General features: G+C 35.1%; 1 protein-coding gene across 1 annotated transcript in view; it reads right to left on the reverse strand.

The window, feature by feature from the left end:
• Window positions 1-617: 617 nt before the first annotated feature.
• The window catches only part of LOC133848581 (serine/threonine-protein phosphatase 2B catalytic subunit 3), a 32,251-nt gene continuing 15,551 nt past the window's right edge, over window positions 618-17,317 (reverse strand). Inside the window, exon 2 of the mRNA XM_062284209.1 lies at window positions 618-8,925. Coding sequence (XP_062140193.1) covers window positions 6,871-8,688 — 1,818 coding nt within the window. The 5' untranslated portion in view covers window positions 8,689-8,925 and the 3' untranslated portion in view covers window positions 618-6,870. The remainder of the gene's footprint in view (window positions 8,926-17,317) is intronic.

Consider the following 17,317-nt stretch of genomic DNA (forward strand, 5'->3'; position numbering starts at 1 on the left):
TATACCACAAGTATACCAAGTGAGACGTGAAGTCGCAAGCTGCTGACGTAAGCTTGGCACGACGGATTTATTTGGAATTAACCAGTTTTAGTTTTAATGCGCACAGCGATAACGATGAAAATGTTATCAGCATAATTGATCAATTTTGCGACTGTATTTTTCATTATAAACATTGCAGTTACTCAACTAAAGTGTGCGCCATTGCAACGCATCCATTTCGATAACAATCGAACGAAACCGATTTGGTGTCGATAAGTATATTAAATCGAAATTACGTGCGACCCCGTGTAACGGTAACTTTGTTCAGATTTTCGAACCGCCAAAAATTGAAAACAATTGCTGAAAATGAAGAGAAGAATACGATATATTCAAAACGAACATTTAGAGGAAATAATAAACGTGCGCGCATTTTATTCTCAGGATAGGTACTTGTATATTTTTTTTTAATGTTTTTGTATTATTTTGTTTTTTTTTTTTGCTTGTTAATATTAATTATGTTAATAACATTGATAATCATTTTTATTTTGCATTCACTTAAGGTTAAAACTTCTTTTCTGCATCGCATCTGTTCATGCCCATTTTGTAAATTAATTTGTTCTTCTTTGGATTGCATACAATTTTAATTTTTGTTTTTGTTTTTTTTTTTGTCACAACGGCGCAAATTTTGCAATTTGGCAATTTGCATTTTGAAATTGCAATTTTGCTTTCTGCCAGCCCGCTGCCCTTGCAATACATTTATAAATTTATAATATAATAATGCTTTCACTGTTAAATTTGTTAATTTATTTATTTTCGGTTTAATAATAAAATTGAAAATTTTTAAGAGATTTATCTAGATGTGATGTTTTGTTTTTGTTTTTGTGTTTTTTTTTTGTTTTGTTTTGTTTTGTTTATAATTTCATTTAAATATTAATTTGTTTTAATGTTGCTTTAATATTATTTGTTGTTGTTTTTTGTTGTTTTTGTTTAAATATAAGTATATAAACTTTTTGCTTTGACTTTGACAAAGTTTCATCAACTTATATTTATTTTACTTTATTTTATGTATATATGTATATATATGTATATATGCATATAAATAAATGTTTAAATATATATAAAATATGCATTTAAATTGATTTATCCAAAAGGTAAAGTTTTAATTCTTTTCATAATATATATTTAAGTTTTTCTTTTTTGGTTTTTTCTTGTGTAAAGTTTTAAAGCATTCGAGGGCAGGAAGTAGATGTTGAAAAATACATGTATCAAAAAATTAGATAAAATACATAAATATTACAAATATTACTTATAAAAGGGGGATTTCTCTATCTTTTGCAATGAAGACGCCGTAAATACTTGAAAAAAACAAAACGAAACGACAAATCAAACAAAAAACAAAAAAACTATAGACAAAATGTTTGCTGAAAACTAGACTAAGCCATAAATAATGAAATTAATAATTTCAAAAACACACGCATACCAACACTCGCACACATACACACACACACACACACACACACAGACAGACAGACAGACACACGCACAGTACTAGGGAAAAATGATTCGATTTGAAGTGTAAAACAAAATGAAAATTTTATTTTCAGTTTTCGAACTTATGAGAGAAAATGATTAAAAATTAATTAAGTAATTTGTTTAAAACAATGTGATTGTACATAAGTAAGTACGTAAGTATTTATGCTATTTTACAAACAACGGCAATAAATTGTTCAACAGTTCTCAGTGTATATTGCAACAGAAAAACTATAATTACATATTTAAATCATATACTTATTGCAGATTAAGTGTTCCTCTCTCTCTCTCTTTCTCTCTCTATCTCTTTCTTTCACAAAAATAGGCACAAGAAGAAAGAACGAAATAATTACTTAATTCACTTGTAAATGTTATATTTGTGTTGTTTTTTCAATTATCCATTTTTTTTTTTGTTTTTTGAAATATTTTTAAGGTTTGTAACAATATTTTTGTTTTTTGTTTTGTTTTGTTTTTTTGCATTTTCAGTTTTAATTTATTATGCAATTAATTTAATTTGTGTTTTTTTTTCGTTTTTTGTTTTTTTTTGCTTTTTGGGTAAATTTATAATTTTATTGTGGCTGTAGTAGAAAAGGTATCATTAAAAAGTGATGTGTATGTATGTGTATGGAAAGAAGAGTCGAGAAGAGCGTTTTAAGAGCGGTTGCGTGGTGAGCCTTGGAAAAAAGATCAGATCAGAAATGTGTGTTTTTTTTTCATTTTTTTTTTTTGTTTTCTTCCTCAAAGTTTTAGTTTAGTTTTTTATTTTGTGTATATAGTATAAAAGTATTGGTTTTGTTTTGTTGTATTCTTTTTAAATATATATAAATAAATATATACACACACATATATACACAAACATATACACACACAGCTATGTATGTAGACGCGTATATATATTTATATGTATATGTTGTTTGCTTAGTTTATGTTAGCTGCATATTAAACATTATTAATTTTCTTTTTTCTTTGCTTTTTGTTTTTTTGTTAGAAGAGCGCGCTAAATTGCATGTATGGGTCGGGATTGAAGGAGAAAAGTATGTATATATACTATATATATATAAGTATGTATGTTTGTATGTATGTATGTATGCATGTATGGGTTTTGCTTTTGTTTAAATTCATTTTGTGATTTCTTTTGTTTTTTGTTTTTCCTTTTTATATAAGTATATAATATATAATTTACTTTTGTTTTCATTTTTGTTGAAAATAATCATAGTAATTTTTTGTTGCATCGCATTTTCTTTTGCTTTTGTTTTTGTTTTTCTGGTTGTTGCTCGTCTTTGCAATAATGTTTAAATATAGTTTTATTTCTGGAATTGAAATGCAATAAACGTTTTTGTAAAATTGTTTTACTTTGGTTTGTAGTATGTTATTTTGGTTTGCATTAAACATTAACTTTTTGCTTCTTTGACTATTTTTGTGTAATTTCTTTTTTTTTCTTTGTTTGTTTTTTTTTGGGAAAATGAGTGTGTTGAAACGCTTAAATCTTGTAACGCTTAAGTAGCTTACACATATGTATATACATACATGCAGTGTGTGTGTGTGTGTGTATATATATATACATACGCTTACATATATGTATGCACAAAGTGTTGTTGTATTTGGTTTTTCTGTTTGAATTCACGTTAATATTTATTGTTTATTGTATGCGCGCATGGGTACAGTCTCATACAAAGGCAAAGGCAAAGGCAAAAAAAAAAAAAAAAACTGTTGCCTGCTTTTAGGTGCTAGAGTTAATAACCAATTTCTACTGTTGCGCTCGCTCGCTTTCTCGCTCTCCTCCTTGCTCTGTTTCGCATTTATCTCTAGCTATCTCGCTCGCTCACTCTCTCTCTGTCTCTGTCTCTGTCTCTCTTTGTTGCGCATGTACCCATGCAATATATAGGCGCGATTTAAGTATATTTTTTTGTTGCTGTATTTGTAAACTTAATTCAACATTTGTGTGTGTTTGTGTTGTAGTATATATATATGTATATATAAGAGGCAACATTTTCTGCATAATTTCATGTATTTATTATTACTATTTTCATTAACTCTGGGTTTGATTTTAACTGTTACTGCTGCTATATCGTCTTCTCTCTCTTCTGTCTCTGGGCTAACGATTTTCGATTTCAGATTTCGAATTTCAAATTTGCAAAATTTCAAATATGTTCAATGCATGCATGTGTGTATATATATATATGTATATATAGAGAGAGAGATGTGTATATAATCATCATTTTCATCTTATGCATATATATATATATATATGTATATGTTTTGTATGTATGTATATTTGTTTATAAAGTATTTCAAATTGCTATATGTTTGCATTTGCATTTGGTATTATTACATTCGTCTTTATCATCGAATTTGAATTGATTTACCATTTCATTTCCCCCTTTTACCCACTTTCCTTTTCTCTTTTCTCTTCTTTCTTCTTTTTCCTTTCTCAACATTTAAATGTAAACTTAAAAATAAATGTACATAGTAAGTGTAAGTGTGTGTGTGTGTTTGTGTGTGTTTAATGTTCCTTATCATTTCCATTTATAATTGGTTTTGGTAACGTTTCAATCATAGAATATATTTTTTTATTTTTGTTGCAGAGAACTTTTTTTTGTTGTAGTTGTTGTTGCTTGTTTTTCAATGTTTTGCATTTTTATTTTATAAATTCATTTAACTTATTTTACTTAGAGTGTAGTAAACAATAAATTGTTGTATGTAAATATACAAAAAGTAAAAACATATGCATTTCTTTTTTGTTTTGTATTTTTTTTTTTTTTTTTTTTTTTTGTTTAAGGTAGAAACAACAATTTCATTTATAATTTATATGCATAAATATTACATCGTTTTTGTTTTGTTTTTTTTTTTTACAATAAATAAAAGTAGATAAAAAAAAGATCAAATAATGATAGCAGCTAAATGAAAACAATCCAATTATTTGATAGCATTTTGCACACATTTCTTTTTGACATATTTCAGTTTGCAATGTTTTTTGCATCAATTTCATTTGTTCTATTAATTGTTGTTTATTTTTTGTTTTTCTTCTTTTTTTTTTGTTTGTTTAGCATCGTTTTAACAAATAACTAAAATTCGATTAAGTATAAAAGAGAAGTTGACACACGCCGGCGACGCAGGCGCAAATGTAGTTGGTGAGAGAGAGAGAGAGAGGGATGGAGGGAGGTTTGGCGTCGAAAGAAAGCAAGCAGTCGAAAGAAAGCAAGCAGTGTCTGAAATTTTTTATTGCATACCTAACAGGCGCAGAGTGCGCTTTGAATTGAGATTCGACGTTTTTGCTGCTGTTTGATCGCAGTAGAGTGATAAAATAGACAAAGAGAGAGAGAGAGAGAGAGAGGGAGTGAGAGAAAGATTGAGAGCGAGATAGAGTGAGAGTGAGAGAGACAGAGCGAAAACGCGCGCGATGTTTGTGATAGAGATTAAAGAGTTGCTTTTGCTGCTGTTGCTTTTGCTGTTGGTTGCTGCTGCACATTTGACGCCTGCATCGCTGCAGCCAGAGTTGAGAGTTTTGTTTAGTTTAATCATATACAATATTTATGTATACGGTATTAATTATGTATATATATAATCAGCTAATGACTACGACAAAGATGGCACGTATATAAAGACCACATACACAATCACCAGATGAGAGAGTGTGAGGCGACAATGGCGACGACAACGAATGTTGCTCTTAAACTTTCAGTTTACTCAACAGACGCACGTGTGTATGTGTGTGTGTAAGTGTGTGTGTGTGTGTGTCAAAGGGAGAGAGAGATAGAGTGATAGAATGAGAAAGTCGAAGACAAACAGAGACAGCGAGAGCGTGTTAGAAAAAGACAGAGAACATTTTGTAGTTGTAGTTGTTGCTTAGAAAGAGACAGAGAGAAAGACAGAGAGAGAGAGAGAGAGATTCAGTCGTTTTTAGCTTGTTGTCTGTTGTTTTTTCTTGTATTTTTCATTTTTGTTTTTTTTTTTGTAATAAAAGATTGTAGTAAAATATTGCTGTTGTTTTTGTTGTTGTTGTTGTTGTTGTAGGAAGTAGTTTAACATTAGCTTATTATTGGTGTTTAGCTGTTTTCTTCATTTTCATTTTCATTATCATTTTCTTTTGGTTTTGTTTTTGTTTTTGTTTTCAAGTCGCCCTCGGCGCCACACAACGAAAGTAGTAAAATTTCTTAGCTTTTTTTCTTGTTTTTAGAATTCTTTTTTTTTTTTAGTTTAGTTTTGTTTCGTTTTTTGGGTATTTTGGATTACCGTTTTTTTTTGTGGATGATGTTTTTTTTGTTTTGTTTTCTTAATACAGAGACGAGCTTTTACATAAGAAGGATTTTATTTGTTGCATGTTTCTCTTGCTCTTTTGAAATTGTATCTTTATTTTGTATTTCTTTTTAGCAAATAATTTAATTTACCTAATTTGCTGCGACTGCGCGGCGACAGCGACGTCAACGCCAGCAGAGCGGCGTAAACTTGGCTTCATCATTTTCTTTCTTCTTGTTTTTTCTTTCTTTTCTTTTCTTTTTTTTTTGATATAACGTTGCACAAAATTTTGATGATATATATACGTTATGTTTGTATAATATATATATATATATATGTATTTATACGTGTGTGTATATATAAATATATATATGTATGTATATAATTCTATATGGTTTTAACTGCATTTTATAATTAGGTTTTTTTCTTTGTTTTGTTTTGTTTTGTTTTTTGTTCATCTTTATTTAAATTGTTCTCTTTTTGTTTTTTAATACCAATAAATTAAACGCTTCCCATTTTCTCAACTTTTATCATTCAACTCGAATTTCTCCTGCTGTCTTTGCATTTTGCGTTTGCTTTTGCTTTTACATTTTGCGTTTGCTCTTGCTTGCGGCTGCGTGCCTGACATGCTCTGTATGTGTGTGTGTGTGTGTGTGTTAATGTGAATGTGTAATGCTGTATGTGTGAGTGTGTGTGTGTGTATGCTGGCGCTGTTTGCCGCTGCTTAAAACTTTTGCTCTTTGTTGCTGCTGTGTTGCTCAATTTTATATTTGATTTGCTTTCTCGCTCCCACTCGCACGCACTCCCGTACCACGTATATTATATTGTTGTTGTTGTTGTTGTTGTTGTGTGTGTGTGTATTTACTTAACTGTCGACTTCTAAAACTGACTTTGCTGCTGATGCTGCTGCTTGGCAACTGCTTTGCTGCTGCTGCGGCAGTTACAGCGGCTGCACTGCTTGTCTACTATTGCTGTTGCTGCTGCTGCTCCTGCTCCTGCTACTGTTGATGATGATGCTGATGACCGCACTGCTTGCTGCACTGCATTCACTTGCTGCACTGCTTCTTCTTCTTTTGCTTTTGCTTCGACTGTTAACACTGCTTCTTCTTGTTGTTCATCGAGTGATTATCCATTGATTGCATTTGCATTCGCATTTGCGGCTGCTGCCGCCGCCGCCGACAGCGATTTCTGTCCCTCCTCCGCCGGCGAAGGCGTGGCATCGCGACGCGGCGGCATCCGCTCGTTGACCGCATCGAGTCCCTTGGCCTCCGCAAACGAGGTAATCTTGTGATTGGGCGAGAAGCCCTGCATGGCATTCTTGAGGGACTGCTTGCCGCCCGATAGAGCGCCGAGGGGCAAAGCGCCCGTTGGCGTCAGCCCCTTCAGCTGCAGCACCGACTCGGACTCCTCGCGCAGCACGGAGAAGACACGGGCCATCTTGCCAATGGCTCGGATCTTGTTGCGTATGACCTCCTTGCGGAGCGCCGCCTCATCATCGGAGAGCGGCTCCTCGCTCTCCTCGGTCATGAGCTCGTCGTCGGAGCAGATGTTCAACACATTGACCAGCATCTCGGTGACCTTCTCGCCGACAAAGGGCAGCGACCAGGTGAACACGTCCATGAAGTTGGGAAGCCAGTAGGGATGCGGCGAGCAATTGAATTGGCGGATGTTCATCACGTTGTTCTCGTACTTGAGCACAGCCGCCTTGTTGTTGTAGACGTCGAGATAGTTGGGCGCCGAGAAGATGGTGATCAGCGATGGGAAACCGGTGGTCTGACTCTTCCGGTACATGCGGTAGCCGGCGTCCTGCGCCTCGTGCGCTCGTATTATCGAGAGCAGATTGTTGTTCTGCAGGAAGTCGCAGCAGGCGGCGTAGCTGTAGAAATACGAACAGCCTCTCACTGAGTTGTGCGTGTAGAAATCGGAGTTCTTCTCGTTGCCAAAGTCCTCCAATGGATCGGACCAGAGCAGGTCGCACATGGGGCCAAAGGCTGGTGGCTCCTTGAACCGATCCAGCCGCCGGATGTCCTCCAGCTCATGGATCTCCGGCGAGAGGCCGCCGTGCACGCAGAGGAACTGCTGATTCATTAATGCCGCCAGCGGCAGGCAATCGAACGCGTCCATGCACGCATCATACACGCGCTCCGAGTACTTGATCTTGCACTCCTGCTTGAAGGTGAAGTACTCGGTCAGATGCCGGCACTCGTGGTTGCCGCGCAGCAGGAACAGCGTCTGCGGATACGTGATTTTCAGCGACCACAGATAGAGGACGCACTCAATGCTGAAATAGCCCCGATCCACATAATCGCCAAGGAACAGATATTTTGTCGTTGCCGGCGATCCGCCGATCTCAAACAGTTTCATCAGATCATAGAACTGCCCGTGGATGTCGCCACAGACCGTCACCGGTGCCTCAATATCGATCATTGTCTTCTCCTGTCGCAACAGCGTGGCCCCCTCCTGGATGATGCGCAGCGCGGCGCTCTCCTCGATGCGACCCTCGAGTATGAAGTGCTGTTTAAGTACATCGTGATGCGGTTTCCCGGTCCGTGCATCGAACACATCGGAGCACGTCAACTTGCGGCTGGGTGGAAACGGTACGCTGTCGATCACACGCTCCTTTGTCGATATTGTGCTGCGCTTTGTCGGGCTCTGTGGTCCGGCCCCACCACCACCTCCACCACCACCTCCTCCGCCTCCGCCACCGGTTGCAGTCGCTGACCCTGCCCCTGATGATGTCCCCGTTGTTGTGCCTCCGCCTCCGCCACCGCCAGCATTCTTATCGTGTGTGTTATTAACGCCGCTGCCTGCAGAATTTGGCTTTTGATTTTGCTGCTGCTGCGCTGCCGCTGCTGCTGCTGCTGCTGCTGCTGTTGACTGCGACTGCGATTGGCTGCTGTTGCTGCTGCTGTTGTTGTTGTTCTGTGCTAATGGCGAAGACATTTTGCTTGACTCTGACTATCGATCAAGTCAAAGCTCTGTCGCCGCACACACACACACACACGCACGCACACTCGCCACACACACACGCACCCACACACACACACACACACGCAATCTCTCTCTTTCTAATGAAGCTCCTCTGCGCTGCTGAATGACCAACGTTTTATTTGCTTTGCGACTGTCGTCTTTCCTCGTTCCTCGTGCTTTTGTGGAGTCCCGTTCAACAGTCCGGTTAGCCTGCAATTAAGATAGATTTCATTCAAGTTAATAAAGCATTCTTTATTTAACAAATGGAATAACATATAAAAATCCTTTTTCTTTCCTTTCCAATTTGAACATACGTTAAAATCATTTCGTTGTGCAATAAGAAGATGTTAAGTCTAGACTCGAACCATAGAAGTATGTGAAGTATGAGGAGTGGCAACGCCTGGATAGTAAAACGATATGGCAGCACTGAACGCTAAATCAAGATCGACGCCAAGTTAGTGTGTCGGCGTCAGTGTTGCCAGAGTCGCTTCTTTCCCCTCAAAACTGGCTTTTTTCAAATGCCATTTGCTTGAAAAAATTGCAAACAGCGGGCAGCGGGAATTCTGGCCTTTCTTTTACTTAAATGCTTTTTTTTAGATTTTTTTTATTGCCCAAAATTATGGAACAATATTTGCTGTAGCTGTTCTGTCGATGCTTGCCAATATTTTTAGTGACAAATCGATTGTATAGTGTTGTAAAGCAATCTCAAAGAACACGCCAATTCTTATCGTAGCGTCACTAAAGGCAAAAGGACGACACGGATGACAGTTACTGCAAATGTACAATCACCAAATAGCATAAAAATGCTAGGGACGGCTTTATGCAAACAAACCAAATAGATTTTGTATTTTTGACGGTCAAGACGATGGAGCAAGAAGCAGTGCTATGTCTTTTTGTGGCCGAGCATACATTGTCGACTCAATTGGATCATTTAGGAAACCTAGTCGTTAAATACTTTGAAGACGACAGCGCTATTCGTTTTTCTACTCGTTGTTTTCTACTTAAAAAGAAAATACATTTTATTCTAAATCATGCATTTTCAGTTATGGCTTGCGTAGACTTGACAAATGCTGCTATAGATATAACCTTCCTAATAAATTCCTAAAAATGATAGGAACTGGATGAACATATGACAATAAAAATGAGGAGAATGAGGATAGTTTTAATGAAGTTCTCCAAATATTGTGAATATTAGAGCAGCTGCTGTATAAATTCTATACATATGTTTCAATATAACCGATTTCGTGCGCTCATCAGAAAAATATAGAGAATCCAATGAATTGAAAATCAGTTTTTTTATAGCCTTTTTTTTCTAATTTTTCAGCTTTTTTGCATCGTTCTTCCCGTCAAAAACAGCTTTTTTCTCAAAAAACTTTGACAACACTGGTTGACAGTGTGTACAGATCATTAAACTGACAATTATATTGTTCTTCATTACTTTTATATTTTAAAACAATAAAATACTTAACTTTGTTACATATATTTTATAAAAGTATAGTCTTCTAAATCTAAAATAAAACAGACAAAAAAAACCTTGTTTTTCTCATTGCAAATATAATTCATTGTTACAGGCTGCTTCACTGACAAATTCAATAGCCAGACAGCAAGATTGTTAGCAACACTTGCCTCACATCTACAAATTATTATATTTAACGACACAGCATAAACAACTGATGTTTCTAACCATATGCTTTCATATCATAACATCAGCTTGCTGCACACATTGATAAAGGACAATTGTTATTGTCTGTATCATAAAAGTATTCGAGCTTTAATTTTCGCGTTTTTGAGACATTGTTCTATATATAGTATATACTAATTAAATTTATGTGGAAAATATATGTGTATATATGGTCATTAAAACTCAAATTAACATAAAGAATATTATTTATATGTGGGCATATGTCATGCGCCTCCACGTGTCCAATTCCAGTTAAATACCTTGCATTAAAAACCAATTAAAAATACTTTTCGATTGCAATTCAATTGCAAATTCCATTTTTTTTTTACGTTCCATTACCACCCACACAAAAGTACGAATTGTGATAGTCTATCAATTGGCTTACAGTGGCTTATTTTCATAAAGCATATTGCAAAAATTATAAATTTTTTAATCATTGAAGATATTTACACAATACCTACAATTTGTTTCCCTTTGTTTTAAAAGTTGCATTTTTTATTAGGATTTAATTTTAAAATTTCATTTGAAATATATCATTTAACTGACAATTGAGTGAATAACTTGCCACAAGGAGTATAAGTTGGAGGAGATATAATAATTTTTGATTTAAATTTAACATAACCTACAAATTTTAAAGGAAAAAAACTTTTAATGTCATATTTCCATAAACTAGACAAAGGTAATGTTGAAATTCTTATTTCTTAAAATAGCAATAGACAACTCGATATATGAATTTTGCAACGAGTTTGCGAAAATCAAGACACTGTGCAGCTGACTCGTCCTATAAATATTAATAACTTGCGCAGCTCTCGGTGTCTCTATCTGTCTCTTTCTCCCTTTACAACTTGGCTATCTGAATTGGTCACGCACTTTGAAGCGCAGTTCTAAGCGCGGGTGCGTGTCTCGGCTGTGAGCTTTCAACAAGTGCAAGTATATTTTAAGCTTTGCCCTCTTGCATATCGAATCCATTAAGTTCGATTGCAGTTTACGATGCCCTTGCTCTTTTTGGGTAATTGGCAATGCTTTGATTATAAGTACACACACATACACAAGCACATACTGATATACTGAGAGAATTGTAATAAATATTTAAGCAATACTAATACGCGAATATGGATGTTAAGGTATCGAGACGGTGCACACAGATTGCAGAGAAATGAAAATAACAATCAACGCCTGCGTGAATAAATAATATGGTACAAATGCCAATCACTGCAGTCACTTGTTATACCAAAAGCAAAGGCACTGAATATATTCACTCAAGTAAAGGCAAGCATACAACACCAGAGACAGGCGAAGCCACAGCACACACAAACACACAAACACACACACACACACACTCGTACCGCTATAAGAATACCTAAACACAAGCAGAACCGATAGCTGATGGCTGACCGACACAACAACAACAACACAAAGACGGACCGCAACCGGCATATGACGTAGTTACTCAATATATCCCTCTCGCTCTAGCACATAAGTGTACTCAGGCAGACAGGCAAGCAGTGCAGAAAATGTCCAATTGGTATTACAAAGTCAGCTGGACTGCATCGTGTACACACAGTTGGAAATCGGTAACAACATAAACATTAAAGCTGATACAAGCTTCAACGAAATTTATTGCAATATATGTATGTATGTATATACCTGCTGCACATATGCACACATATGTACATATGTACATGTATTAATTGTCTGTATATATTTGTAAACGAAAAAAAAAAGAGCCGCCCACTTAATTGCAAATACAAACATGCAAACATATTGTAGGTGTATGTGTGCATGTATGCATGTATGTGTATACAACTGGGTCGCTTTGGCTATTGTTGCTTTGTTGCGGTTTCGTCGCGAAGCAATTTAAAATTTAATGGCTCATTCCAACAAGCATACACACATTTACATACAATTCATGTACAATGTACAATGTACAATATTTGAGCTTGTTAATAATCAAATCATGGACATGCAAACAAGCATTGTTAATAGCCCCCGTTTAACGAGTAAAGTGCATAAAGCATTTGGAAAACTCGCAAACTCTACTAAATACCGTAACCCCTCCCCCCTCACCGTGCCAGCAATCTTCGTTGCTTCGTTGCCGTCGTCACCTTAAGAGGTGAGAGAGCAAATTTCGCTCGCTTCAGAATTACGCACGCGTGTAAACAGTGTGTGTGTGTGTGTGTGAGTGTGTGAAATGCAAATGAGAGGAAACCGTTAAAGCTTAGTGCAAAGCTTAAAGTGCTTGTTAGCACATCAAAAACAAAAGCAAAAACAAAAAGAAAAAGAAAAACAGTGCACATCAAGTTGAATGAGCAGCAACAGCGGCGTCGTTCTCTCATTTAACATTAAATTGGTATTTATGTGCATCGAAACAAAAAAAAGGTAAATTCCATTAATTAGTTTATTTGCGTTGCTGTTTGTTGTTCTTTGAAACGAGTTCATCACATTGCTAATTAATTAATATTGAATTAAAAACGATTCTCTGTAATGATTCATGTGTTGTTGTTGTTGTTGTTGTTGTTGCTGTCAACAGAAGAGCTTTGATGTCACATTGTCACAACTTATTAATTTTTGTTTGACACGATAATTTTTGTTGTTTTTTTTTTTTTTTTTTGCTGGTGTTTTTGTTTCTTTTGGATAATTGTCGATTTTCGCCGTTGGAATGGGGTTTGAGAACCGGTTGTAGCCGGGTTCGCAACCAATAGCAAGCCCGGCTGCAAACTAGTTCAAGTTCGCCATGCGAAACTGGTTAATAAATAATCGTGACAAATGTCAAAACTACTAATTATAAAAGCAATATTACTAGTTCGTCTCACTCATGGAACATAATACTCTACAGCTTGGCTGTTAATGAGAAAAATTGTATACAAGTACTACGTGTCGGTATTTGCAATAGTAATTACAACTGAAAAGCAAATACATATTTTATTTACATTTCACTCTCTTAAAGAGACACCACACCACACACGCAGTAAAGCTTGCACACACACACACACATGCAGACACGCATACACGCACACACGTTGCAAACCTGTCACATGCAAAAGGTTGAGTTTCTACATAAATTTGACAACATCAAATTGGCAAACGTGCGTATGCAAATTTTTATGCCCCCCTTCCCACCTCCACGACTACCATCACTACTCATTCAACTGTGTGTGTGTGTGTGTTTGTGTGCGTGTGCTGATATTTGAATTATTAAACAAGTTTCAGCAGCAGCAGCAAAGTGAAAACAGCATTTTATCAGTGTGCCTACACGGGCTAATTTCCATGCATATATTCCATTTGTTTGTTCATTGTTAAGTTTTTATTGCTGCCCGCATATTTTTGCGTTTACACGATCGCCGAGAGCAGAGATAGGCAGAGGCAGCGACAGAGGCACATGGTACAACTTGCAGTTGTACTTGTTGTTATTGTTATTTGCTGCTAAGTAAATTTTCGACATTCCTTCTCAGCGAAGCGATAAAGGAAGGCCAAGACCACAGCAGAACAACAGTAACGGCAACGATAACAAAAACAATAAGTATACAAACAGAAAAATAACATGGCTCCAGATGCGAACGATTGTTAGGGACTAGAAGGGGGAGGAGGAGGAGGAGGAGGGAGAGACTCTCTCTCTGCTTGGCAATTGTTGTGTTAGCTTAACACCAACAAAATGCCCATTGAAAATACACGAATCGGGTAGCGAAACGGTTATGACACAGCGGAAGTGAGAGCAAGACAAACAGAAAGAGAGAGATAGAGAGATATACATCAAAATGTTTATATTTATTAACAAATAGTTAGCAGACATGCTCCAAGTTTCTGCAATTGAAAAAAAAAAATCAACTGCAAATCAATATCTACATAACATCAATCAAAGTTTTGACACTTTGAAAAAACACGTGTCACCTAATTAGAAAGAACAATTTTTAGCAAATTCACCTGCTAGAAACTAATTGAAAAAAATCTTGAGAAGAAAATTTCTGTGCCTGGCATTCACGTTAATTTTTGAAGCCTAAAAGAACATATATTCTTATTGGACATGTTATTGAATTTGTAAATATAAGAATCTCATATGATGTCTTATTAGAATTCGCGTCACAAATGTAAGCGCTATCCCATTGGAATATTTTTTTTAAGTTTAACCAGCGCCATCTAGCGCTCGTAGTTTCGGAGTCGATTACTTTCAACTATAACAATTTTGCTTGTTTTTCTTGTTTTTTTGTTTATTTCTGCAGTGCTTGTTATTCTTTTTCAAACATACATCTGTACTAGATGTATATGTGTGAGTGTGCGTGTACGTTTGCTTGGTAATTAAAAAGCAATTATGCATATTCATACATACATACGATATTGTTGTGATTTTCTTTTTCTATTTTTTTTTTTTTTGCAAACTTGCATATAGAATAGAATAGAGGGAGGGAGAGAGGTGGAGAGTGAGGATCAGATTATCCCCAGCGCGCAGTTTTTTTTTTGTTAACAAGGAACGACAAATATACGTATATATAGTATAGTATATATGTTATATATGAGTCTCATGTCGAGGTAATTACATCAGCACTTGTTATTAAATCTCATGTGTATAACCAAACCAGAAACGTGACCCGCGCACGTTCAAATATAATAAAAATTGTGCCAATCGAGGCACAGCCAAAGTCTTACAGTCAGTTCAGTCAGTTTTCTGACAGCCAGCCCGGCGAAACAGAGAGAGAAAGAGAGGGAGAGAGTGAGGGAAAGAGAGCCACCCACGAAAACTGGTAGCCTACCAAATTTGGTTTTGTTGTCTCTCTCTGTGTGTGTGTGAGTGTGTGTGTGTGTGTGTCTGTAATTGTGGGTTGCTCTGCATCAAATTAGTCATGCGCTGGCCGCACAGTGATACTTAAATGAGACAATTACATTATTTTTTTTTAAAAGAAGGATCTTTGAAATAAAGTGAAATGAATCAATTAATAATGATGTTTTTAATGACAGTATTTGTATTTGATATATATAGTAAGCAAAAGTAAATATTTTTTTTTAATTCTATATTAATTGAGAAATTTAAAGAAAAAGATTGCTTGAAAATCAAAATATATTTAATTTAATATGAATTTGCTGAAATCGATTGGTTGAAAATGAAGTTCTATTTAAATTATCTTAAAGTTGTTTTCTAGATTGCCACAAATTTCAATGTTAATCAGTTAATAAACATTCGCGAAATTAGTTAGATTTTCAGTAAATATCACAAAAAAAAATCGAATTAAATAAATAAATATATGTATATAAATAAATAATAATTCTATTGTACAAAAAAAATTGTATAAAAAAAACTTCCTTACGAAATTAATATATAAATCAACAATACAACATTTGTATTTTGTCATTTAAACGATTTGAGCTATATTATACTATATATATATGTACATATACGTCTATTTTGTTAAATGAAAAAATATGTAAACTTAATTTAACTTTAGTTAAGTTAGTCGCTCAATCTGATCTCATTGCACGAATGAATAATAATAAATCAATCTATATATGAGATTCACTTTTTTGTTTTTTTTTTTCACATCTGCTTTGTAATGCACGACTTAAACTGTTTTCTCAACAACTGAATAGATTAGCAATGGATACAATAGAATTCATTTAGACAATTATCATTATTGTCAACAGTTTCAAATGTTTCGTTTTATAATACAATATAAAATACAAAAAAAATATATATTATAAAAAAATAGAATAAAACATAATAAAAAAAATATAATATAATATCAAAAGATAAAATATGATAAAAAAAATATAATATAATATCAAAAGATAAAATATAATAAAATAATATAATATAAAAAATAAAATATGATAAAATGAATGAATTAAATAAAAACTTATTTTCGTTAAAAAGCATTTATCGATGCCATAACATTTGGAGCCCACTGTAGCTGGGCTTCATGAACATACATGAATGAGTGAGTATATAGTATATACTATATGACTATATGGCATATGCCTGACTGGGATGGAAGATTGCCCCGTGACAAACTATAATATCCTCCAAAGGGGCATAAAAATGTTTTCTGATGCGACAAATTGAGCACAGGCGGCGCATTAAATGAACTCGGCCAGCAAACAAGGGGGCGGGGCACACCGAGAGAGAGAGGAGGAGGAGTAGGAGGAGGAGGAGAAGGAGGCAGTGGCAAATGGAAATGGAAATGCATTGACAATTGCTATACGAGCACTTCGTACATTTGCTTCGAAAGTTATTAACCTAAATTTTAAACGCAATCGTAAAAAATATAGATAAAAACAAATGGAACTACAGTTTTGCACTATTTTTTGACCAATACGATGGCCATGGAGAGGGGAGGGGGGGAGTGAGAGAATATAAATGGGAATTCACAACCGGTTGGCAAAAATGAAATGAAATCGCAATTGTTGCAATAATCAAATGCCAATTGGCGACAGGTGCCTGCACTTAGAGGCATAAATTGCAAAACACTTAAACTAAAATGGCGTCATTCGTTATTCATAGTAATCGAATTAGTCTGTTATCGATTTGCATGATGACGACGACGATGATAAGCACAAAATCTTCGACGAGCTTGTTCTTAAAGCGTTGTCACTTAAATTGTCAACGATTTTCCTTTTGGTCTCAAACAATATTTCGTTATCTGCCACATAAATTTAAGCGGCGAATATTTGACTGTCACTTTAAATTAAATCAAATACTAAGTCTTACTTTAACTTGCACATAAGAAAATTTAAAAAGAATTGAAGTTTTCATAGACAGAGCTTGTTCTTAAAGTGTTTCCACTTTACGATTTTCCTATGGTCTTCGTTATCTGCCAGATGATAAATTAAATCGAACAAAAGCTAACACTCACTTTAACGTGCACTTGAGAAGGCAACTCTTTTTGAAATGTAAATAGTATTCAATTTTTTTTGGAGGCAAGTTTGAAAGAAATT

The sequence above is a fragment of the Drosophila sulfurigaster genome, chromosome X, assembly GCF_023558435.1.
Source record: "Drosophila sulfurigaster albostrigata strain 15112-1811.04 chromosome X, ASM2355843v2, whole genome shotgun sequence".
In the NCBI taxonomy this organism is placed as follows: domain Eukaryota; kingdom Metazoa; phylum Arthropoda; class Insecta; order Diptera; family Drosophilidae; genus Drosophila; species Drosophila sulfurigaster.